General features: G+C 37.1%; 1 protein-coding gene across 1 annotated transcript in view; it reads right to left on the minus strand.

Annotated features, from left to right (window-relative positions):
* The window catches only part of COBLL1 (cordon-bleu WH2 repeat protein-like 1), a 38,071-nt gene extending 11,910 nt beyond the window's left edge, over positions 1–26,161 (minus strand). Inside the window, exons 1-9 of the mRNA XM_009585434.1 lie at positions 26,107–26,161; positions 24,672–24,851; positions 17,618–17,819; positions 16,462–16,690; positions 14,698–14,736; positions 13,723–13,817; positions 13,355–13,594; positions 4,606–4,750; positions 3,921–3,989 (exon numbers count right to left, since the gene is read on the minus strand). Coding sequence (XP_009583729.1) covers positions 3,921–3,989; positions 4,606–4,750; positions 13,355–13,594; positions 13,723–13,817; positions 14,698–14,736; positions 16,462–16,690; positions 17,618–17,819; positions 24,672–24,763 — 1,111 coding nt within the window. The 5' untranslated portion in view covers positions 24,764–24,851; positions 26,107–26,161. The remainder of the gene's footprint in view (positions 1–3,920; positions 3,990–4,605; positions 4,751–13,354; positions 13,595–13,722; positions 13,818–14,697; positions 14,737–16,461; positions 16,691–17,617; positions 17,820–24,671; positions 24,852–26,106) is intronic.
* Positions 26,162–26,486: the final 325 nt, after the last annotated feature.

Consider the following 26,486-nt stretch of genomic DNA (forward strand, 5'->3'; position numbering starts at 1 on the left):
CAAAGTGGTGCAGGTGAGCTCCTTCCATGTGATTTAAGCACAGGTACATACCAATATGCCACACTTCAGATATTAAAGGGATTCCTTAAGAATTTACTATTAGATAAGGGCCTTCTCTTCCTTTCCCCCCCTTGCCAAACCCTTTCATCTCCATCTAGGGAAAAGTCATGCCATCAGCCTAATGCTTTGGGAGAGGATTTTAGTGATAGCCGTACAATTTTATGCGTGCAAAGATAAATATATATGTCACAAGGCACAAAGAAAGCATAACAGAATGTGGGCAAACATCAAACTTGCTGAGACCCATAAACAGCTCTCAAGAACACTGTCTCCTTCACTGATGGGAACTACCATGCCATGGGTCTGAGCCATCAACAGCCACAGGAACAAAGACTAAGACCTTCAGTCTAAATACTCTGTGCAAACCTGAATTATACAACAAAGCACAGCCAGGACTTCTGACAAGACAAATGGAAGCATTCTGGAGTTGCTATGGCTTCATGCCCAGCCACTGCTGTCATCTCTGTCGCTTTTCCTCTGGAGAGAAGTATAACAAAAGCTGAGTTGTATCTATACTGATGGGATGGAAACTTAGCTTGGGTTGGTAGGAGACATTGCTGACATTCAGTGCTAGGAACACTCCCAAGCTTTGGAGTGGACTAACCTGACCTACAAATGTGTAATGCCAAACAAAAATAATCCTCATACTTTTTCCAAAGTGCTCTACTTCATTTGTCAGCATAGTATCAGCCTTGCTTGGAGTTAATTTCAACTTGTGTTTTTTAGTCTGTTACTGGATCTCATTCCAGACCTGGACCACCACTGCTGCAGCAGAATAAAGTCTGAATGCATTTGATACATAAACAGCATTTAACAGCCATCCTTCACTTACATCATGCAGTTAACTCCCCAGAGGAACAGTTCAGATTTTATGACTTGTTTCCAAACCCTCAGTTTAGAGTTTTTAATATGCAACATATCGCTAGGAAGTACTTACGGCAATACTGGCTAAATACTGTTGCCTTATTGCTTATATACTCTGTATGTAAGTACATAAATAATATAAATTGCATTTTTGTCTAATTTCTTCTCTATGAACATTAGTCATTGAGTTTTAATTAGCCCTAAGAGAACGCTGTTAAAACCTACAGGATGACATTGTGAAGACATACCTGACAAGATGACTGACATACCAACTGCAAGCCTCCTTTGAGCCCGTAAGAATACTCTTTGTACAACAGAGAACAGGCTGACACTGCTCTGTGAGCCGTTATGCTTGTAAGCACCAAAGCCGGAAAGCCTGACTACATCATGCAAATCTGCCAGTGTTTTTGCTCTTGACTCTATAGCCCTTAAAAAGGTTCTTAAGAGATACTGTAACCAAGAAGATTATATCAAAGGATTTGTTTGATGAGAAATTATTTTAAAATCTGTAATTTTTTTTTTTTTTTAAAAAAAAAACCCACACCATTTCACCCTCTTCCCTAGAAAAAAACACTGAGCATTAATTAAGCTTTGGGAAGAGGAACAAAAATCATAATTGAGGAAAAAAAAAATGTTGCTTATAATCCCAAATGTTTAAATTAATTCCCTGTAAATGTTTATTCTAGTAATATATGCCTTCGAACTACTTTTGTCAAGGTACAGTCTGTTTTTACACCATGGGAAAACTGTCATTTCACAACAGAAATGTTGCCTATTCCAAACTATATAGCATAGTTCCACTTGATGTACACGTGTCTATTAGCTATGCACTACTTACACACCAAATAACATGTATTGAACATTTGCAGTGGTTCATTATAGGGCAGAAGGTAACACTCTATTTGCTAAAGTAGCAATGCATAACAGAACTCCTTTGGGAATGCCAGTCACAGCTGAAAAAAAATCACAATGCTTCCAGAAGCCTGACAATCAAAGCAGCATTAATCCAAATGGAGGGAACTACTGAGTTTATGTAAAGTTAAAATTATGTCCAACTTAGCAATTAAAGTATATTGAACTATTTTATCTACTTAAAACAATACCCAAATTTGCATAATTTTCAGACTAGGAATAGGACAAATGTACTGCAATTATTTTGCTGCAGGTGAATATTGATTCTCACAGCATGATGTGCTTTGCTAAAAGGACCCTTTATAAATACGCCTCAGGACAGTTTCAGAGGTGCCACCAGAGAGCAGCAATATCCCATGAGAAAAAGAAAAAAAAGGCCACAAAGCTGTGCTATGTGACTTGTCTCTACATTTAAAAAAATGCATTGCATTAAGTCTTCAGCAAAGGACATTGCATGAAGAATCAGCAGCAGAACTAGAGAATGAAGGCTGTCACTAACTGCAGAAGTAAATCCTAGGGCTCAACACAGGCTGTTCTAAGCCCAGTGAAGATAATTACATTTTTCTATTTCTTTCCATTACAGCTTAAATTAAAATATGTAGTTACAAAACTCAAATGCCTCAAGCAGAGGTTCCTAAATCTACGGAAAAGCAAACAAGCCATTTCTATGAAGCTCAGGGCTGTTTATCTATGCATCACTTGGACATGACAGTGATGGGAAATGCAGAAATTCTAGCATGGATCTACAATCTTAAGATAGAAACAAGCTCAAGAAAACCAAAAAACCTTGATTTTAAATCATTGTGTGATAACTTTGCTCATCATCCTAGACCCATCACATGTAGATAAACACAATTTCCAACACCGAAAATTAAGTACTAATAAACATCATTAAGAGCCATTCACCTAGAAGTGACTACCCTCCTTCATCTGCTACAACAACTAGGAAAAGGAAAGGTTACAGCTTCATTACATCTTCAACCTCAGACTGCACATTATAGTTCATACTTCCCATTTATTAAGTTACATATTATTTCTATTAAAGGTCTTTTCTGACAATTTACATAAATTGCCCTAAACACAAACCAAGCCCAAATTTACTGATTACCGATCTTTTTTCTTCCCCTTTGCCAGAGACCTAGGATGGCAGGTGACTTTTTCAACTCATGCTGTACATTTGTGTTTTACCACATTTGGCATCCCAAATAAAATAGCTGGAAAATTACTTAAGAGTTCCTGTCAGCTAGCACAGAAACTCAGTGTTTAGCCTCATATAATGCCAGTGGCACTCCACATGCTTACTGTTTATATATTTCATTCTTAGTGAAATACATTGAAGAGTGATTTTTCCAGACTGCACTGGCACTGATTATTCTAAAAGCTTTTAAAATTTTAGAAGACTCCTGGATGCTGTATCTTGTATCTGAACCCTACAGTCTGATGCTTACAAACAACAGTACTTAACAGTACAAACTGCATAAATTAAAAAAGTATTATGTTCAGCAGCTAAAGAATTGTATTTTAGACAGCTATACTTTCATATATCGCATTTTTTCCATAGCGCCTGAAAAATGATTTAATTTAATGTATAAACAACTATTTATGCATACAGTTTATATTTACAACTTATGTTTTCAAAGGCTGTTTAGAGGCAAACCAAAAGGCAGGCACAGATTTGCTCCTACCCTGAGGTTATGCAGGTCAAGGGCAGCACAAGAAGGGGTTCTGAAAACAAGACTGGGCTTTAGCTTTTGAAGGGCTTGTTGTGAGGTATACAAAAATCAGAAGTTCTGGCTTGTTCTTGTCTACAACTTGTGGAGGAGGAGGGAAAGCAGAGATAATGTTTAGTTTATTAAATGTAAAGCACAGAGACCAATACAAAATATATTGTATGTGTTTCTGTAGACAGTAAAGGTTAAACATCTTTATTTTAGAAAGCCATATTTGTACTTGATTAATTGATCTGAAGCGTTAAAATTAGTTCTATGCTTATGACACATTTATAGTACAGTAATTTATTACTATGAATTACCATAGCTTACTATGAAGTAGATTTTATCAAAGCATTTGGAAAAAGAACCAACCTGTTTCAGACTGCATTTCGGTGGCTCTTTCTTCCACTTTAGTAGGGGCTGATTCTGTTGACTCTGTTACTGCAAAATGTCAAGTTACAAGCTTTTTTATTGCCTCTCAATTTCCGCACCAACAAAAGTTCTAGATAAAATGTTAAATTGTGGTCTTACAGACTGGCGAGTTCTTCAAGAAATGCACCTTCTCTTAATTAACCAGTGCTCATTGTCACATTTCCCAGATATTTTAATCTCAACTCTGAGGTATTTTTGAACCAAAGAGAATTGAATTTTTGTTCAAACAGAAGAATTCTAAAAGAACAAAAGAAAACTTTCTCTAAAATTCTTCTTCTCAGTCCATTTCCTATTAAGCCTTCTCTGATCCAGAGAAGCTAATCTTTTCTCCCTACCCCAAGCTGTCCATCTGATTAACACAAACACAATTTCTATAGTTAACCTAACTATAATTAATTTGGTATTTTCTGCTTTTTTCTGATCTGCGTGCCCTAAAACCTACCTACTTTCTCACACTACATGAGCCAATCTCATAAAGTAGTATTACTGCTCCTTACAATATGAAGATGTTTGGCACTCGTATTTTTACTTGAAGTTCTTATCTTGTAAGGTGGTATTTCTTTAATGTTTAGCCAACTTGCCATACTTTCTGATGCCTCCCAATTAAACAGCATACAAAGATTACCAGTCTCATTACCGCTTTCACTTTGATCTTCTGGTGCTTTAGAGGGTGGTGAGGGTGCTTTGCGCTTCATCCTTCGTAGAGAGGAGTTCACAGAAGCAGTGTCACTGAGCGGCAGAGAACCTTTCCGTACTAATCCCGGAGGGACCTAAGAAGGGAGACGGGAGGAAGATGATTATTAGCAATCAAAGAAAAACAGCAAAATAGCTCTAGTAATTATTCTTCAAAAGTATTTATGATATACATTTGGGAAAGAGCGAGTATATACCTACTACCAAACATATTATGTTTCTCATCTTAATTCTTCTGAGGAGTAGTTTTCAAAAAAAAAAAAAAGATTTTCTAGAGTAATTGAATATATTCACAGAGGTAAAAGATACAAGCAGGAAAAAAAAACCAAAAACCAACACATATGTAACAACACATATAGTATAAAAGAGAATTTAAATTCTTTTATGCCTGAAGGCTATTCTACAAACGCCAAATAATTCTTTTCTATAAGTAGCTAAAAATCATTGCGGAAAGAAGCTTCAACTACACCCCACTGCAATGACATGAAACAACATTTCTTTCTCCATTCTTTCAACAGCAGTCCTAATTGGGCTGTATACATAATTATTAGGATTTTGTTTCTCTACTTGAAATACTTGAACTTTTACAGAATTTTTTTGAATTCCAGCTTTCAAAACTTATCTTGGAAAGTACAACTGTCTTATAATCATAATACTGAAGTTAAATTATAAGTTGTAACAGCAATAATTATAATCACAACGGATGTTAAATTGTAATAATGTCCTCATTATTGTAGCAAAAGACAAAAATTTTCTTAATTCACAAATAATCAAAAGAGTTATAAAATGGACAAAGGCTACCTACCAAAGACTTCATAGTTTTACAATATAGCAGTCCAATTGCAATTTAAATTGTTTTTAAAATGAATTCTGTGTCTCAAAAAGACAGTGGCTCTAAATTTGCCTGCCACTCTCAACTGCGGTTTGCCTTATGCTGAAAAAAACTTGTATTTCCACATCTATTAGAATCATAACGTTCAGGATCCCAGCAATAAAGGAGTATATTTTGGCATTAGACACAGCTGCCTATTTCTGTAGTAATTCTGATCCCTATCACTTGTCTACTTGACAATGTAATAAAATCCATGAGTGACATTCATTTCTTGCTAGAAGGATCCACACAGCAACTGGATGTGGGGTCATCTTCAGAGAACTCCTCTGTGCTTGAATTAACCAGCCCACTTCACAAAGCAGAGTATCGAGAAACAGAGAGGCCATAAATACACCTACACCAATGATCCTTTCGACAACATCACTGACAACAGAATTGTTGACCGTGTCACTATCCATGGAATAAGATGCTTATCATTTAGAAAGCTACCACCAAACAAGTACACATCCTACAGTAAGGGGGCTATTAAAGGTTGTACACAATCAAAACTATAAAGAAAATTATAGAAAACTATAAAGAAAATTTCTCACAAGAGAGAAGATACTGGCACAAGATGTCTGTGAAGCAGTGTTTGGCAGCTCCTGTCAGATCACCTGAATGAATGAACTGGGACAGTGAAAGCCATCCTCTGAGCTATCCTGGCCATATTCAGTCATCTGTTTTGTCCCACCTCGATGTCAGGTATGACAGATCCCTTAGATACTTTACTGCACTGTAAGGAGCAACACCGTCCAAAATGTTCACACAATTCTTCTACCTATCACTTTAAGATCAAGGCAAGCAACTCAAACCTTTTACAGGTTTTTAAGGAGAAAAAACAGGCACAAGATGAAATGTTCTTTTAAGAACAGCAGAGGATATGGACATAGCACTCCTAATTAAAAATACTTGCATGCTTGAATAGTTTTTAAACAAGTCAGTTTCTAGATTAAAACATCACAGAACAAAAATTACATTACACTTTTATAGTTTCTTATTCACAGTTCCCAAATAGTTCTACCAGAAAATGAATGAATAGTATTCAGCATCTGAATTTATGCAGGAGAGGATGCCAAATATAGTATCATTTCCCCAAATGAGGCTTTTTTAATTGTTAAATAATTTTCCTCCTTGCTGTTGGGCAGTTCTGTTTTTCTCCTCTTTGGTAGCTGCAGCCTCTCTGTTCTGCACAAAGACACTGTTTCTCTGTTCAAAGGTCTGCACCCTCATCTGCTTCGCACAGGCTCCCTCAGCCGACTTGGCTGGCACAGAGTTCTGCGCATAGTCGCTCAGCTAAACAGATGTCACCAGAGCTCCCTCCTGCACAGAGAGAGTATGTGTGTAGGGGGGAAATAATGTTCTCAGCATAAGAGCACAAATGCTACTAGTAGATTTTTATAAGCCTTTCTACTGCCCTTTGCATCCAAAGAAACAAACGATTTGCAAAGAGATTTTGAGAAAGTACTAAATGTTTCAGTTAAGGTTCAAGTGTTGAACAGATTTTCTCAGGAATTATTCAACATATGAATATTAAGAGCTTTCAAATCCCAACAAAGGCCGTAATGTGAAAATAGTACTTTAAACAGATGGGGAAAAAAAAAAATGTTATTAAGACGTATCTGACAAAGTTTTGGAATATACATCTGGGTGTTCATGTGTCATACCAACTGCCAATGATAACCAGTGCTTTATCAATTACACTTAAATTAAAAATGTTAAAATCACTAAAGGATTAACCATGCTTGTGCAGAAATACCAGTGAACTCTGTCATAACTTCCACAACATATGCAGGGGTTCCACTTTTAACACTGTACACCCTCCTCATCCTGGAACAAGCAAGGGTGGATATGAAGCTTTTTAAGCTCAAATATGTACAAATTTGGCACCAAATCCCACACCACCCCAAGCAGACACTTGTAGAGGCCAGTGCTTCCCAAGTTCCAGCCTCTGTAAGCAGTGGCAGACATGGTGCCTGGCCCTTCTTACCATTTCAAAAAGCAAAGGAAAGGTAATTAAGCCACAGTAATTTTGCAGCTGGAATGAAAGGCAAAAAAAAAAAAAAAGTACTTGGGAAAGAACATAGTGGTAGTGGAGCATTTCAGTGTGCTGGAAAGCATACCTTACACCAAGGGTCAGTATATACACGTTTTCATACCACCAGTACCTACCTTTTTTGCTCCATAGATAACTAGGTTTAACAGAAGATATACAGGGACTGGGATATCAAAGCACATTGCCAGCCATATTGCTAGTATTTCTTTCTCCCCTTTGTACAAGTATGCAGACAAATGTATGTCCAAGGAGTAACAGGAAGAAAAAAATTGTATTTGCTTTTACAATTATTAATGCACTCAATTTCTATTACATGACTTCAGCTTCCCAAAATACTTAAACTTAACCAAAGTACTACAGAGGAAGTAATATACCTCTGACCTATTGGAAAGAAAGGACATACAGAATATATTTGGAAAAACTCAGCTGGTGTTATTCTGTCCAAACACCCGATATTACTATTCTCTCCTATGATTTATCTACATACTTGCCTGTACAGAAGTAAACATAATAAGGGGACAAGGTTATGCATTTGGTATACTGAAAAGTAGATGCATGCAATGTTCACCACCAATTCTGAATGATATCAGAATCATATCAAATGATCTTCATGCAAACTTCAGCAAGAGGAAACAGGTACTCCTGCGCATTGTCTTCTCCCTGGTAACACTGGCTCTATTCAAGACCTCCCTGATGTTCATCGTGCTTGCTGCATCTTTGCCCAACTTCTCCTTTAAAGGGCTGACCATCAAGTTTAGTTGCTTCCCATTCTCCCATCTTCTCCTTCCCTTTCTTTTCTAAGGGGTAGACTGGAGATTTCAATTTCTTTAGAAGTTAGGATTGTGTAAATAAAAGCAAGCTACATTTCTACAGTTGAGACCTTCTAGCCATCATTTAAAATGGTAAATGTTTTGACTAAAAATCTCCACTTAATTGTTCCTACCCAAGCATAGTTTACCTATGCTCCTTTACAATAACTGAAAACAATGTAAGGAGACAAACACTCATGGGATAAAATGAAGATACCGCAGTCTAGTTTTTATAAATAAAGCATTAGGAAGAAAATCAGCAGTGGCACTTTGGACATAATCAAATGCTTTTATTTTAAAAGAAATTTTCTTTTAAAGAAGTGTTATTACTAGAAAATTGCATCCACTTCTATGAAAACTGTGAAGATACACATACTGCATTGTACAACAGCACTTTGCAAAAACCCTTGAGAGTCCTCTCTACTTGCAAGTGTATTTAAACTTGCTAGTTCTAAACATACTTCTGGCAAGAGCCATCTTGCCCAAAATTAGAACTGACAAACAAGTGAGGAATTTCAATATTAGAGACTAACATGCTCATTTCCAATCTAATTTAACATAGAAATTTGCTGGACAAACATTAACGATTTAAAAGCTTACTAGTCATCTTCTGAGTCCCACAGAATGAGCAAATCATGCTATATAGTAACTTGTAAAAGCTACCCTTACATCCACTGTACTAATTTCTCCCCTAAAAATAGGAACATATCTCCAAAAACTAATTCTATAATCACTCTGAAATTGAGGCAGAAAAAATTCCAAACCTCATACCAGAATGTAACTGCTCATATAAAGAGAAAGCAGTTTCTTTTTTAGGAGAAAAGTAGTGGAGAAGCTGTAGGAGGTAAACATTAAAACCCTTTTTCATACTGTGAGAAATTGGACTACAATACACTGTGAATTTGAAGAAAGACAACAGTGAGAACACTGTTCCCTTAAAGTTGGCTCATTTCACTGTTGTCTGATGTTACTACTTTGGCATCTTTCTATCAAAACCAGGCAAACAGTTTATCCAGGCAAAACTGACATTTCACTTTGTCTTCCTTGTGGATGTTACAAAAGCGATTTGTCCATAATAAGGCACATGCAGAAGGTCAAACTGGTCCATAGAAGAAATAAAGTATGTATCCAGTCTGCCAAATAAACTGAAGGGCACGCTTCAGAACTTACGCATTCTTAAAAGCAATATGATTTGCAAGGAAATGCTTCTTGTAAGGCAAAAGCAGATAAAAAGTAACCCTTAAGAAAAAAAAAGTATATCCTAAGTTTTGTAAATTAGCTTAATGGGACACTGCAATAACAGTGAAATTCCCAGACATTCTAAACAGCCCAGGAAACACACCAATCAGCCTGGTGAGCAACCCGAAAGAGACTTTAAATCCTACCAGCAGGATGCACGTTTTCAACAGTGGAGAATATAAGAGACCAAATTCTTACATTGTTTACAATGAAATAATCATGGTCTAGTGTGACCATTGTATTTGCTGAGAACTGACTTGGATTAAACGAGTATAAATTGGTCACTTTGGGTTGAGAAAACATTAATGCACATGATATGGATGATGAAATGCTATGCAATCATCAAAACTGACTTTATTCTACGATGCTTATACATTTCATTTAAAATTCTGTATTTAGGATGTCCATTCTTGGAATAAAGACTGAGTCTTACTATGTATTTAAATAGCGCCCAATTTCATTTATAAAGTGGCAAATCCTGTAAATGACATTTTTATTTAAGTAAAATGATTTTACACTGTCCCTTGCCTAGCCCCTTATGTTTTTAAGGGAACTGTCCTTTATTTTACAGTTAAGTGAAACCAGAAGTCTCAATAGCTGGATATACCTTTTTGTTTATTTTAGAAACTTCTGTGGAAGCTCTGAGAAACAAGCTTCCAAATCTCCCCCTTGCCAACATTACTCAAGCAGTGCTTGATCTCACAGCAAAAACAAGTATTTGTTGGTTTCCGTTAGTGATGGAGCTTTGTTATATTTTTCCTGTTCTCCTAATTATGTGCATTCGGTTTTGAAAATCAAGAGTCGATTCACCCATGTGAAACAGAAAAGTCTAAGTTGGAAGGGAGCTTTGGAGATCATTTGGTCCGACCTTCTGTTGAACACAAGGTCTTAGATTAGGTTATTGCAGGAGCCTGTCAAGACACAGCTTGAATATTTCTGGTGAGGGAGCTTCTATCACTTCTCTTGAGCGACCTATTCCAATGTTCAATTGTTCTCATAGTGATTAGTCTTCTTCTTGTATCTGAATGGAATTTCCTCTGAAACAACTAGTGCCCACTGGTCCTCATTCTGTCACCATGCATCCTTGTGAAGAGTTTACCTTTACTTTCCCTGTACGACCTTCTACGTATCAGAAGGCGGCGATTAGATCCCATCTGAGCGTTCTTTTCGCTAGAACATTTACGTTCTCCAACCTTTAAACATCATGGTGGCCCTCCGCCGGACTTTTGCCTGTTTTTAATCTCTATCTTGAACTGTAGGAACCAAATCTGGACATAGCAGTACAGGTGTGGCCTAAAAAGTATTGAGTACACTGGATTCAAGGTCGATCACATAGCCAGACCCCAGCCTGTACTGGTGCTTGGGATTGCTCCATTCTAGACAGAGAATTTCACAAGTACCTTTTCTAACCCTCATGCAGTTCCAGCCTGTCGCTGTCTCCCTGAATGTGTACCTACCTCTGGTATACCTATCTCTCTACCCTGTTTGTGTCAACTTCAAGTTTGTTGAGGCTGCATTCGATTCCATCATCTAGGTTGTTTATAAAGATATTTAACAGTGTTGGCCATACTACAAACTCCTCAGGTACTCCACCTGACAACCAGTCTGACTTTGAGCCATTAACCACCACCATTTGAGCTGTTTAGACAGTTTTTGTCCTATCTTGTGGTTCATCTGTCTAGTCCATACCAACAAAAAAATGTTGTGGTAGACTGTGACAAACACCTTGCTAAAATAAAGATAGATGACCTCATCCTTCATCCTTGGACTTCTACTTGCCACTAACTTACAAAAGCCTTTCTTGTTATTCTTGACATCTCCTGCCACTTCAAGCACCACACTTGCCTTTGCATTCCTAACTGCACCTCTGCATGCCTAAGAAGTATCTCTACATTTCTTTTGGGGAATTGTTCTGTCCCCTTTCCATCCCTCACATGTTTATTTTTGCACTTGAGCTCTCTAAGCAGCACATTTAAATGGGACTGTTTATTTTTATGCGTACTCCTTTTCCCACTTAGGGGAATGGGCCACTCTTGTGCTGCAGGAAGGCTGTCTCTGAAAATATCTCAGCACTCTTCCAAGGAGCAACTTTATCCTCCAAGGAAGTCTCTCACAGGATCCCTCCTAAGAGTTCCCTGATCAAGTTGAGCAATATGTACTATGCAGTCCAAATTCATTCATTAAATGATACTTATTGGAAAGTGGATATTAAAAAGACAAAATATTTTACATGAATTAATAAAATTCAAAGCACAGAGCAAATATTTGCCCACATTTAAGTCCCAAACTCTGTATTATCTGATAAATTACTGTGCAATCAAATCAGAATGAAACAAAAGTAATCTTAAAAAACACATGCCAAAGGCTTCTAAGTTCTAAGGGAGCCACACAAAGTAGTACAAAATAGAAAATACACACAAAAATATAACTTAATCTGGACTTTTGTCCTCTCTTCGTGAGATATTTAACTTCAGTCAAACCACTTTAGATGAATAAGAAATGTCAGTACAAAATAATAAATCTAAGCAATTTTGCTGAGTGACAGATCCTAGCCCAGCAGTCATACATTACTGTTAGACATAATGGAATATTCATCATTTAAAGCATATTGATATTAATAAATTATTTTCAAAAAATTTGAATTCAATTAAAAGACAAACATGATGAGGTAAAAAAAGATCATGATTTCCCCCCCCGCCCCCAAAAGTTCCTTTTATTGAAATACAGAAAGCAACCTTTGTCATCTTCAAATGCTAAAGCTTTTCAGAAAAAAAAATACACAAATTCAGAACTTCTGTTAAACAGTGCTCTCTTGTGGTTCTGTGCATCAATGAAAGAGTAAATCATTGTATAAAGATAAAGGAAGTCACAGTTTGAAATTTCTTGTCTCTGAATCTAACACAAAATTAATACCTCAGACTTGTATTTCATTTAGTTCTGCATTTTATTTTTCTAGCATGCCAATAACCTCATTTACTACAGACCACCTTTAGATACTGCATTCAAAGCAAAGTATGAAATAAAAAAAAAGTTCTAATGCCAATTTTAGCCTTGATCTTTAATTGGAATTCACAATTGACAATATGCAATACCAGGACAATACTTAATGCATCAATTCTCCCAAATTCTGTTGGCAGACTTTCTGCATCGCATGGGATATATAGGTTACTTAAATACGTAGCCCACATCTCATAGCTTCAATTAAATACATCCTTATTTGATTAAAATAAAACCTTATTTTAACTTGCTGGGAGCACAAGAATGTTAAGACTACTTCCCAAGATTTCCACCTTTTTCTAGTAATGTAATATAAAGAACAAACCACTCTATCACATGTAACTAAAACATTAAAAATGACTGGAAATATCAAAACGCCAATTACTAGATATGATAAAGTGAGACAATGTTCTCACGTTTAAACATATAAACTATTCATTGAAAAGAATAAAAAGGTGTTTGCAATACCAACTTATATAAGAAGCTGGTTTTGCCTTTTCAAAATACAGCACCTACTCTGAATACAGGATATAAAATTTAAAAGGAATGCATTTTTCAATTTATGTAGTTATTTTCAAACTAAAATTTTTAAAAGCAAGTACTACACTTTTATTTCCCATTTATTTCAAGCCTCAGCAGATATTAACAGGGTTATCAGGATTATTATGTCTGAACTTCTTGATTTAAGAGAAGCAAAACGAATGTAACTAACCTGTTCATTCCTATCAAGGCTGTTAGATTTCACAGTATCAGATGCCGGTCTGACTTGGGCTTGTGCAAGTTCCTGGGGAGCACTCTGAGAATTTGGCATAGGTGGTAAAGGAGCTCTCCGTTTCTTCGGCATTTCAGATGGCAGAGTGTTTGAATCATACTGCTTGCTAACAGTGTTAGATCTCGTGATAAATGTCGGCCTTGGCTTACTCATCAATGGAGTTGCTGGGGCACTGGCAGCCTTGGGGCGCGGGGGAAGTAAAAAAAAAAATCCAAGTTACTTATACTTTCTGGAAAACAACCAACAGTATTGATTGCTCAATATGAATATGTTTCTAGAAGTTTTGCCTATACAAAGTTACATCTTACTTGTTCTCTTTTCTTCTTGCTTCGTTGAAAAAAGCTGAAAAACCCTTTGTTTTCTTTCTCCTTCAGAACATCTAAGTTTTCAGATTGGTAGGAGTCTAAAATAGAAGACAATAGTTCTAGAAGTTATTTATTGCACAGATTATTTCTCCTGCGTTCTCACTATTTCACTTTCTGTCATAAGCCTCCTGGAAGGATATACAAAACACATCATAAATCACCCATATTATGAGTTTTTGAAAACACTGCAAAATGAACAGGTTTCCTACCATCCATGTTCTTCCTGTCTTTCTCAGAACTCGGAATAGATGAGTTTCAGCTGCTATTAATACCCCCAGCACTTAATCCAGCCCATCCCACTTGTCATATGTTATGGTTCATATCACAAAGGCTGTAAAAGGGAAAAAGAGGATCAGCCTCTGCAGCTCTCAATTCCTAACAGTTAAATTCATGGCAAAGTGTGAAGTGGGACAAGCCAGGCACAAGTGATGTGACTATGGAGAAAGATCACTGAAACACCCGATAGGTGCTGCACACATAACTGCATGGCAGTCATAGTAAAGATAGTCAAGTCCATTCTGGTATCTTGCAGAATTTATCCTCCTTACATCGTCTTATTCATGCAGATGAATTGTAAATCTGAAGGTTGTCTCCTTTTAATTTCTACTAGATTTGTCTGTCTTAAAGAAGTCCCATTGAATGCAAATGCAATAAGCAACAGCAATCAGCAAGGCCGCTACGGGCTGTTGGTAGAAGTATCAATATAAACGTGACAGTAATTTAATCAATCGATCTAGGGTAAAACTATACAGAAATATATAGTTGGGTATATCCACTTCTGTATTATCTTTTCAAATATGCATTTATGATAGGACAGAGATAATTACTCATGTCACAGTTAAGCAGATGTTATAATAGGAGCAGATGGTAATGTCACTTAAGTGCTACAGTTTCACCGCCTATTTCAGTAAATCATACCTTGCAAAGACGGTAAATTTAAATCAACTGGTGATGTGGCTACAGAAAGACAAAAAGAAAGACAGAAAATGTGAATCTGAATCAAGGATGCAGTTATAAGTTACAAACACAGAAAGCCAAGCTGAATCTTCAACATTAGGAAAAAGTAACTGGGTACTTCCCTGAAGTAAAAGGATGTGTATCTTTACTACATAATGCTATAGGCCATTTAAGAACTTGAGCCTGAAGACATGCAACACAGACTGGAATCTTGTAAATAAGGAAATACAAGGGTCCACTTGTATTTCTGAAGGAAAGAGGAAAACTAGTACATAGAATAGTTTGCTCTGTAAGTTTTGGATTGTCAGGCAGTCCAAACTGGGAAAGGACGTTCCAAAAAGGAATGTATAATTAAAATATAATCTGAATAAAGTAAGATTTGAATTTAGATTCTATTAAGTAAAGGTATACCTCACCATTTACTTTCATAAAGAAAGCTGAAAATTCAGAGCTTTGAAGTTGTCTGGAAAATTGAAATGCTGAACTACTTTGCATCAAGAGAACTGAAGTATATCTAAATTTCCTAGCGGGGCCCTGCCTTGTAGAAAGTGTATATACCCTTGTATTCTCTCCTAAGGATTTTTGGCTGTTGATTCAAATGAAGCACACGTCATACTGTGCAAAAGGCAGCTCTGCCAGTCTGTAGATGAAAGCAGTAGCCAGACAGCAAACAAGACAATGCACTATGGGTACATGTAGTCCAAGTAACATGTCTGGGCAAGTAAAAATACATTGTTTTCCAGTGAAGAAGAGAAAGATATTTAATTTTTGTTTTCTCCATGGGAAAAGTACATATTTTCCAAATCTGTCATTCTCCTCTTCATCAAGATAACTGGCCTTTGGGAAGTAACTGAGAGAACTCTTGAAACTGTAACCACCAAACGATAAGGTTACCGTATTTAGGTAAAAGCGGGGGGAAGACACAAACAAAAAACCCAACAAAAACCCCCAAGTTTTAGAGCAGAAAGAAAAATAAGCAAATAGAACACTGGTCAAGAACAGGAATGAGCCAATATTACTGCATTCTATACTGAGATAAAATTTCCCGTGAGAAATGTCTGAAGCAGAACAAACCACACTGTATAGAATTTTTAATCACAGTAGAGTAAACCCTTCATGCTAAAGACAGGCTTACAGCTGAAGTTAAAACCAGGCATAGAAATGTCTGTACAAATGTAAGGAAGTTAGTTCATAGTGCCCCTGTCGGACCACAATTAAAAAGAGAATTATTATTCCTTCACAATCTATAAAATTAGCAAACAACACTCAGAACTACACATAAGCACCATCAGAATATTCTAACACTTTTAAAATTTTAAATAATTTTAAAACTAAACTAAATTTCTCTAATGTTTCTGTACTTTTTAGCTCATCATGATTCTATGTCTTTTCTATGAACTAAGGGAAATACAGTGTTGTTGGCCTTTTTGGGGAAGGGGGGGAAGGAAAGGAAGGGGTTGCCTTTAAAGTGATGATTTGTACTTAGCCACCTTTGCTGCTACCTAACACTTTGTTAGAAAAGAAAACCTTTTTATAGCACTTCTTAAACATAAGTACAGGTAAACTTGTCCCAGTTTCAATTTTGTGGAAGACTAATGAAATATATACTAAATTGCTAGAAATTAATTTCTTCATAAGTAATAAACCACAACAAAACATAGACATTATTGAAAAACTAAGTAATTATCTTTTCCATAACTGCAATTTACAAAAAAGTCATCTTACCTCGACTGATATCCATGGCATATAATTCTCTTAGTCCAAGGTCATTAAGAGATTTTGTCACATCAAGGGGTTCTTGAGACTGGTAATTCTTCAACAGCAGAGCGTGTGAAGGATCAAACTCACATTTACTACAGATAATTGGTATGAGTTCTTGAAGGGGTGAATGTGGACTGACTCTTACTACCGTCTTCTGTGTCTTCTTGTAGTTTATCACTACCCTTACTGTTTGCTAAAGAGAAGAAAGTTCCAATAAATACCAGCACAAATTCTGAAACAACCGGCATTTTTATAACAGCCTTACAGTAATCACAGGAATTCCCCTTATGGCCAACTTCACTAATGTTATAGATTCAGTAACATTACAAGAGAAACTAAGAACTAATTTGTGATTCCCTTCTACTCAAGAAAAGAACACATGAAACAGTCTGCTCCTCCTTTAGCATCCGTCATTTGCCTGTCCAGCAGGGTACATGCCTGGAGCGAGAGGCCCTACTAGGTTACATTAGGTAGCTGCAGAAGGCAGCCAATGAGCCATGAGTGCGTATGTGTGCACACGCGTAGGATGAAGGTAAAAGGGCAGCAGAAGAGCTCCCGTGGCCCTATGCAAGTGCTTTAGATAAATTGAGAAACAGTATTTTTCTATACAGCAGACAAGGCGGGAGGAAAGATTTAGGCAATACCCAGAAGTTGCTTTAGTACTTGTAAAAGCTCCTGCCTTCTGAAGGGTATATAAAAAAAGTTGAGTAACAACAAAAAAGTACAGCACGTATTAAAGGAAAATGAACATACAATCAGAAGGGCATATATATCACAGCATGACAGATGGTACAAGTTGTTGATTTTCAGTTTGTGGAAGGCTGTATTCAGCCACGCTTCATCTGCAGAATTTGTCAAACGGAGAGTAAGGCGTGGAATTTCAAATAATATTGTAATGTTTCCTTCTTTTGGCAGCAAAGATGTTTGCTGCAACAAATCGAGATATATTTTACCTAAGAGGAGGTTATCAAGAACATGGAGCCAAGCATTTCTCAGGGGTGCACGATGAGGGGATGAGAGACAACAGGAAAAGCTGAAATAAGAGGCTGAGCTACCTGCTCAACTTTTTGAATACAGCAGTGATTATAGTTTCTCAATACGCTTTAATCTTAGTTCTCACCTCTGGTATAACCGGAGGAGGTTTCTTCTTATCCGTTTGTTTTGGCTTTACAATCACTTTTTCCACTTCAAGCATGCCCACTGGTGTGTTGGGTTTGAATTTAATCTGGCTATTTTCTGCTGATACCAACTCTATAGTATAACTTGATGGATTTAAATGATACTGTGCACAGAGAAAGATCAGCAAGTCCATCATGGGCTTCCTGTAAAAGACAAATGGAATTGTCACAACAGATGACAATTAAGCAGGCTATAACAAAATGTGCTGCTAAACATTTAACCGAAGTCAAACTTTCCCTTCCATGACTAAATAATTACTGCCAGGCACCAACTTTAAATATCTTCAATAACAAAAAAAAGCCAAACCCAAAAAAACACCACTAAAGAAAATGAAACCAGCTTGCACAAAAGTATGCCAAGTGCTTGAGCAAAGGGGGAAATTTTTGCTTGTGTGAAGTGATGCTTTTCCTGAGGTCAGCAGGGAGATGTGGATTAGCCACCTCATTTGACATTTAATGGGAACTGTAGCAGTGGTGATAAATGCCCTGCTATTCATTAAGAACTGTTTCCTTCCAAAGCTTGGAATTTTTATATCCATTCTGAGGTTACAAGGGACTTTATTTTCAGAAATTCTGAGCACAAGCCATTTGGAGGAAGCAGGAGAAATGAAGTTTGAGGAAGTCACCTTTTAAGGAGGTCTTGTATTAGGGATCCCAAAACGAGAGCCACGTGTTTAACACACACAGCGGGAAAGAAGCTAAATGACAACACAGTAGTTGAATGCCATTTCTTGAGAAGCTCTGTGTGACGCAACAGATGTCCTTTTCACAATGAAGTATGGCAAACCGAATTTTTCATATGTAGTCACTAACTGTATATGTCCTTGTTCTCTCAGTGAAGAACATGCAGAACAGCGTATTAAGATAGGCTGAACATTCCCAGTTGCTACTCAAATAATTTATTAAAGCTGTGCTTTAAACAGAAGTGCCATAGAAGTTTAAGTAGACCAAAGGTAAGGAGAGTATCCTAACTTCGCATGTTATTACAGCAACTGAATAAGGTTATAGTACTATCAGGTCACTGGAACTGATCATTCCTCAATAATTTTTAGAGTTGGGTAATCATCTGTAAGGAGCATTTCATTTTGATGCCCTCTGCATCTCTCAGTTACAGCTACAAACAGGGAAGTCTATCACCTGCTCTATCTCACAAGGTTATTATGAAAATAATTTAAAAGCCTGTGAAGCAATCAAATGCTATGTTGAAAAGAACACTTAAGTTTCTAAGAGCACATTAATACAGGGTTTGGCTGGTATGGCTAATCAGAAATCTTAAATTCTAGATGTAATCTCATAACAGATGCAAGTATTCTGGTAGCATAGCCAAACGTGGAAATAGATAGCTTCTACAAAGAGCCAGCAAGTCAAGCAGAATTCTAGATAATATAAATATCATGAATACATTTATTAAGTAGGAAGTTAAAACAGACTTTTCATAGGATACGGTTCTGTAAGAACAATTTAAGATGACTCAGTGTTAAAAATTACTGTGAACACTGTTTCCCCCCTTTAATTAACACTAGAATATCATTCCTGTTTTCACTTGGTCTTAAAGAACAAGTGTTCCTTAAGCAAACTCTCTTCTCATTCCTAGAAGCAGGGCTGGACTCTCTAGTGCACATGCTGCACCTCCAGAAGATGGAAACAATTTGAAAGCTGACAGATACAGTTACTGCAGACCTGTTACTTCCCCCCCCACCCCACCCCGGAGAAAGTCTCTGCCTGCTTAAGTGGCCGGAGAATACTTGCCTCACGAGACAACGGCAGGAGGAACAATAAAACCAAAAAGTGTACAGAAATGATGCTCCAAGCTGTCAAAAAACAGCTATCAGATGGTCTGAAGAGATATAGAAGAATGTAATATACTCCCATGCCTTCATCTAGATGATATCTATCAGCCTGAGGAATACCATGAGAAATGCATTGAGCACTGCAGAAAAATAACTATTCCTCCCTTTTCACATAGGTAAACCAGAGAGCTTATTTCAGTTCCTCTCTCGCGTGTATCACAACCTGCTCCGATTAGAAGAAAGAAGAAGGAACTACTCTATTTCTTGTACTTCTAACCCATAATAGAACAAGTACATCCTAATGAGAAAAGAGCTGCAAAATGCAAATCATGTTATTCCCCCATGTCACTGGGGGCAGGGCAGGGGAAGGGAGGAGGGAGCCACAGGATACAGCAGACACTACTTCTGTAGTGACCCTTCTGGTTATCAGCCTATCCAATAAGTCACCCATTACTTTTTTTCTGGTGCATTTTTATACACTGACTGGCTTTAAAAGCTGCCCTTCCTCTGGCCTTCAGTTACTGAAGAAGGGTAAGAACACTGAAGATGACCAGGATGAGAATTCACAAGCAAAGATCGCAGAAAGCCATCCTATGGCAATGCACCACCATGACAGGGGCAAGCCCTCACGTTAACCAGAGTCACAAGAAGTGACAGAATGATAAGTGAGAAACATAGCTGCTCACAAACAACAGACGGGTACATGCAAATTAGTACCTGAAAACAGTGATTCAGTGCAAATTTGCTTTCCATTGGTACTTCCAGAAATGACCTGCCTGACTGGAGGATGCTAGACTTTGAGTCCCCCCCCCTCCACTGGAGGCCAAGACACCTTCAACAACTGCTTTAGACAGATATTCCTACAGTGATACAAAAAGCAATCTTTTTTTGTAATCACGTCCCCCAAAATTTGTAATACTATTTTTTGCTAAAGCCTTCATGGATTGCAGGTAGAGGAATACATATATGACAGTAAATTTAACTGCTTCCATAAATAATATTTAGTAAAACTCCAAGAAGTGGCCATCAGCTGCCTCAGAGTACATCACCTGCTTGTCCACCTTTATCTAATTTCAGTAAAATCTTTATTTGCGTCTTCTTTAGCCTCATTACATTACTTAGTTTTCTAGAAATCTCTGATCATAAATTTATTTACATATTGCTGCACCCCTTCATCCCTCATCTATTTTCCTCTGGTTATTCCTACCTAACTAAATAACAATAAAAAGTGGCTAATAGCAGCCTCTCGTTACATCACATAATTGATAGTTAAACAATGACCTTCACCTAGAATGTACCAAACCATGTTATGTTTGTGACCGATAGTGAAAGGTGTCAGTTCAAATACTGGATGAAGTGTTTAAAGGAAAAATGCATCAAGTTTCCACACTCCTCTCCAAAAGCAAGGGCTACAAACTGCTACTTTAAAAAAAAAAAAAGTTGAGTTTCTTACATGATCAAACTTTAGGAACAAGGTCTTCCCGTCATGAGACCCATACTAAGCACCACTGAACAAACAAAACTCTGTCAGTAACCACCAAAAATATTCCTAGGTAGAGGACGGAATTGGGGGGGGAAGGAGAAAAAAAAAAAAAAAAGAAAAGAAACCTACAGCCAGTTTGGCTTTCTATAGTTCTCTGATTACTTAAGCCTATAGCATCATGGCCTTTCTTGCAAAATATTTACTAATCCTATTCTCTAAAGCTAAAAAGACATTTGTTTTCATGGAGAACAACAAAAAATACCAAAACCCCCAGAATTTGTTACTAACAAATGTAAGTACAATAGGTTTTGAAAAGTAGGGCAACACCACAAAGCTTGTTATTCACTAGCTAGCTATACGGAGTAAACCAACAGTTTATTAAGAATACCCTAATGACTGAAAATACTCAAGAACGGATCAAATGGAAACTCACAAAGGACTCTAAGAAAATAAATTCAGCAAAGTTAAGGTCTCTCTGAAAGGCTTCTGAAACTGAAGCCCTAAACATGCTACCCTGCAAAACTATTTGTTTGACACACCATTTCCAAATCAAATGCATGTCACTTATATTGGCCCTTAAAATCTCTAAGTTAATTTACTGATGCATACAACTGAAACTAATTATTCAGTTTCGAGAAAACTTTGTCAAACTCTGCATTTCTTCCTTGTGGAAAAACAAAAAACTAACTTAAATGATCAGGCTGCTAAATAAAATAGTTCAAGTTATTTTTTTTCTTCTTTGGCTGCAGAAAATTCTTCAGTCCTATGCTGTATTTAGAACCAATGGAGAAGATTCAGAAACTTCACTCTCAAAAACATTCCAATAAAAAAAAAAAAAAAGAAAAAAAGGAGGAAAAAAAAGCTTCACTCAATCCTTCCTCTGAACAGTGTATCTTCACCTCCTACCACTCATTGCTCTTACCATGGTTTTTTGGGGGGGTTGTTTGTTTTTAAGTAACTTTTTGCCCGGACCCCCCTGCAGGAATCCTGGTGATAGGAGAGTGCAAATGCCACTCTCAGATTCTGAACAGATGAACTGAATCACTATCTCCAACTACTACAAAACACAAGTTGGTGTCTAGGCTCAAATAAGAGAATCCACCCATGCCTGAAGTTTCAGAATGAGGAATGAGCTATTTCAGTCCTCCTTCCTTTTCTCAGTCTCTCAGATTTTTGCTTTAGTTGCCCATAGAACAACTTAAGGATCAAAAATTATTCTCTCTTGTAATCTTTTTCTCTAAAACGCCTTTTGGATTTCATTCTGATCCTCTTCTGCCTACTTCTACTCCCTCAGGATATTTATCTATGTAACATCTTGTTTTGTTCTACATAGCTCTTGCTATCTGCTATGCCAAAGCAGGGATCAAACCAACCCAACTTCATCTGAGAACAGCAGAGAAGTTTCTTCTACTGGACTATGGCATTCGAGCACATGGCTATAGAAAGTCACAGTTCTGTTTTTTCTAGTACGAGATTTAAAAAGGTATTCTCTCCTTGGGAGCTTTGAAGCTGATCATCTCTGATTATGAACAGGAAAAAGATAAATTAGCAATTTACCTGTTTATGTCATTTTTAGAGGGATCTTGCCTATTTGTCCACAAAATATGACAGAGCAAAACTAGAGGAAAAGATAGCTTGAAGTGTGTTTCACAGTGGACTGCAGGCCCTGCACAGTATCTCCCCTCATTCTGAGTGAGTCTAGCAGTGCTAATATAGGATTTTGTTTGCAGGAGAGCCATTTATGAAATCAATCACATACGGTATCTTGATTGAAAAAAAAAAAACAAAACAACGCGGTAACTGTGGGATAATAAAATTGATTGGGAAATGTGTGCGCTTCCTGATAAGCTTGTGAGGCCTGTCTTGAACACTGAGTAATTATATGCAATGTAATTTGACTGAGTGAAAATACATGCAACATTCATTTCTGGCCCTTTGTTCTGAGCAAAGCAAGATAGAGGGCACACGGTACTCATAAGTGTGGACAAAGGGAGTGAAAAGAAGAAAGAAGCGTGTGACAGCGTACACATGGAGTCTTACCTTTAAGAAATATTAAAAACAGAGGAAGGCACCGTATTTACAGACAGCAATATTCCTTGCTGTAAAGAAGCTAGCAAGAACACCACAAAGCACCATAGTAGTCACCAATTATTTCAGAAAATTTCTTCTGAAAAATATAACCTCAGATTTAAGTTATCCTGAAAATCGCATGGAGTCACAGCAGGAGGGATCCACAAAAGTTCATCCATTGCCGCTGTGGTGAACAAGCTGGAATTTGATGTCTAAGCAACGACCTTATGAACTCTAGCAAATGACAAAGCGTGCAAACAGACTCGAGCCACAAAAGTCTTCGTCTCTCATTAAGAAGCGAAGTAGGTGTAACTACACATTTACATTACCTGGTTTAAATAAACAAATAAATCAATCCGTCCGCTTGCTTTCAGTAGCAAAGACACTGGTAAAACACTAACACAAGCACAAGATAAAAGTATTTTCTTTATTTCAGCTTAAGAAAGCAACAAACTGGCATCCTAATTGCTCTGATCCATACAAGGCCTTGCATAGCAGCCTTCTTAGTAGATCTGCTATGATAATTAATATAACATTTTAAGTCCCAGGATTTATGATTTCAACTCACAAGTCAACGTCGAGGCCTTTCTGAACTGAAGGCGACTTGAGAGTTATATGCACAACGTATGCTACCAATTAGCAGACTGAAATATGTATTTCAAATTAAAAGCAGCTTAAGCAAAATATATTTATTAAAAAAAAAGTTTTCCAAAGCTGTAGCTTGAAACTATTTCTTTGAAGCATTATAGATTTTGTCTGAAGAGATGACACCTTTTTTTAGGACTGCTAGTAATCTATAGGTAGTAGTGCTAAGCAAGTGCTGAACACATGACATTGTGCCCAAATAAGACGCAGGAACTCATCTTTAAGTGTAACAAGGAAAACTTATATGAGAAAATTCACTGACTCATACAAACCAGTATTTTTCTAGAGATTTGCAGTGACTAGAAAGAACAACAGGTATGGCTACGCATCCTGACAGGTGCCATACGGAATTCCTGAATATAAAAATAGTCTTCCCAAAAGGTAGGTTAATGTATAAAGCATGTGTTTCCACACCTACCCAAAAATCATAGTACAATCATAGAATCATTTAGGTTGGAAAAGACCTTTAAGATCATCAAGTCCAATCATCAACCTAACACCGCCAAGTCCACCACTAAACCACGTCCCTAAGCACCACATCTACACGTCTTTTAAATACCTCCAGGGATGGTGACTCCACCACTTCCCTGGGCAGCCTGTTCCAAGGCCTGACCACTCTTTCAGTAAAGAAGTTTTTCCTAATGTCCAGTCTAAACCTCCTCTGGCGCAACCTGAGGCCATTTTCTCTCATCCTATTGCTAGTTACTTGGGAGAAGAGACCGACCCCCACCTCGCTACAGCCTCCTTTCAGGTAGTTGTAGAGCGCGATGAGGTCTCCCCTCAGCCTCCTCTTCTCCAGGCTAAACAGCCCCAGTTCCCTCAGCCGCTCCTCATAGGACTTGTGCTCCAGATCCTTCACCAGCTTTTGCTGCTCTTCTTTGGACACACTCAATTTTCAGGCTTACACAACTCATGTATTTTACTGAGTGATTAAAACCTGGATGAAGGTTGAAGCAAACTAGAGCAAGAAAAGAAAATTAAATAAAAACGTCGTTCTGTGTAACTTACCTCCCGTTAACTGTAGTGTACTTGATCACATCTCCTGGCAGGACCACTGATAGTTCAATATCTTTATCAATTACATTCTCTTTCTGTTCCATGATGAGGTTGGCTGATGCTGTGTCGTCAAATGGAGAAACAGCAATGGGTTTTTTTTCAGATGGAGGAGGCGGCGCTTTAGATTTTCTTCTGAAATAAATGGATAAAAATTATAAGTCAAGTATGTATTTATACATATGATTCCATACTGGCAAACTAACAAGCCTCAGAACAGGAATGAACCACATTTCATTCTTTTCACTCAGACTGTGTAAGTGATATGTGCAAGGAAGGGATGAGAGAATATTTTAAACATACGATCAGTGGTGATAGAAGATACAACAGGCTAAGGTATCTATCATATAAAAAAAAAAGCGCCCAATAAACATCAAGCCCAAAACAAAACGATTTTTTTTAATATATATTAAAAAAAGTAAATTAGTAACTTTTTTTCTCCCTTGGGTTATGCAAAGGGCCCTATTTGTGCATTCTCCAAACAGACTTACTGGATTAGTATAAACAGAAATACTGTATTATGCAGTATCAAGCCAAATTGCACTGACAGTATGTTTAATATATAGGATAGATAGGCAAGGGAATAATCACACTTTTCCTCCCCAAATTTTAATTTTGATTATTAAAATCATTCAAACAAATCCTAAGAGCTCTAGTGTATTTACTTCTATACAGTAATAAAATAGCAGTATAACCAATACTACTGTGTTGTAATATTTCTTGACATTTCAGTCACAATATGCTTTCATATTTTCCCCTCACCTATGCTGATTTCCTATTTTAATTTTCTCACTATACTTTCCCATCTTAGTGACAAGCCAGTGTACTCTTGAATGCAAAGAGTGATCACTAAATAAGTTTCACTTATTTCACTTAAAAAAAAAAAAAAAATCCAAAATGGTGTAAGGAAAACTCTCTACATCTCTTAATATATTTATGTAACAGTACATTCTGAAGGCAGGACTCTCATGTTCTACAACACAGAGTCCAGCATCCCCTTTTATTCAAATAACTTTCCACAATTCACCGATATTGTCACAAGGAAAAGATACTATTATTAAGAATTTCACCATTAGAAACAGAACCAAAACACACCGTGGAGATGCATTACCTCATGCGAACTTTCTAATTTCTTATAAACATTGTTTTAAAAAGCTTGAATGGAGCCACGTTCACAGAAAGTTAAAATACATTTCAAACATAATACTCAAAGGTTCCAAAAATATGCTTGCAATTTAGATTCTGGAGCTGTACCAAAGTTTGTTTACTTTAAACACAACCAAAGAAATTAACTTCTATAATTGTCCTACAGAATTAAAACAAAAGATCTAGCGTACAACAATTAGAAACACACATTTTTCTTGGGAAAACAAAGTTTAAAGTCACTCACAATGAAGAATAAACAAGGTCCAGAGCAGCATTGCAAAAGACGGCTGTGTAATGAGACTTCACATGACTGATCTGTTGCTGGAAGTGCTTAGAGAGTTTTGAACTTCAGAACTCGGTGCTGAATAATTAACTATTCACAGCCTCTCAAAGCTAACCGGGAGTACTCACAGACCTCCAAACACCCTGAATGAGAATCCACCATCAAAATTTATGCCTCCTCTGTGTTAATGTTTTAAGTTAGTTTTTGTGCACTCCGCATACAATTTGAGACGTGTGGCGTTAGCTGCAAATTTGACTTCGGTCTCTACAGCAACTCGCCTGCGTTGTTTCTGGGTTATGTGAACATTGCAAAACGTATGAATCAAACTTCTTCATACTCCT

The sequence above is a fragment of the Fulmarus glacialis genome, unplaced genomic scaffold, assembly GCF_000690835.1.
Source record: "Fulmarus glacialis isolate BGI_N327 unplaced genomic scaffold, ASM69083v1 scaffold4319, whole genome shotgun sequence".
Classification (NCBI taxonomy): domain Eukaryota; kingdom Metazoa; phylum Chordata; class Aves; order Procellariiformes; family Procellariidae; genus Fulmarus; species Fulmarus glacialis.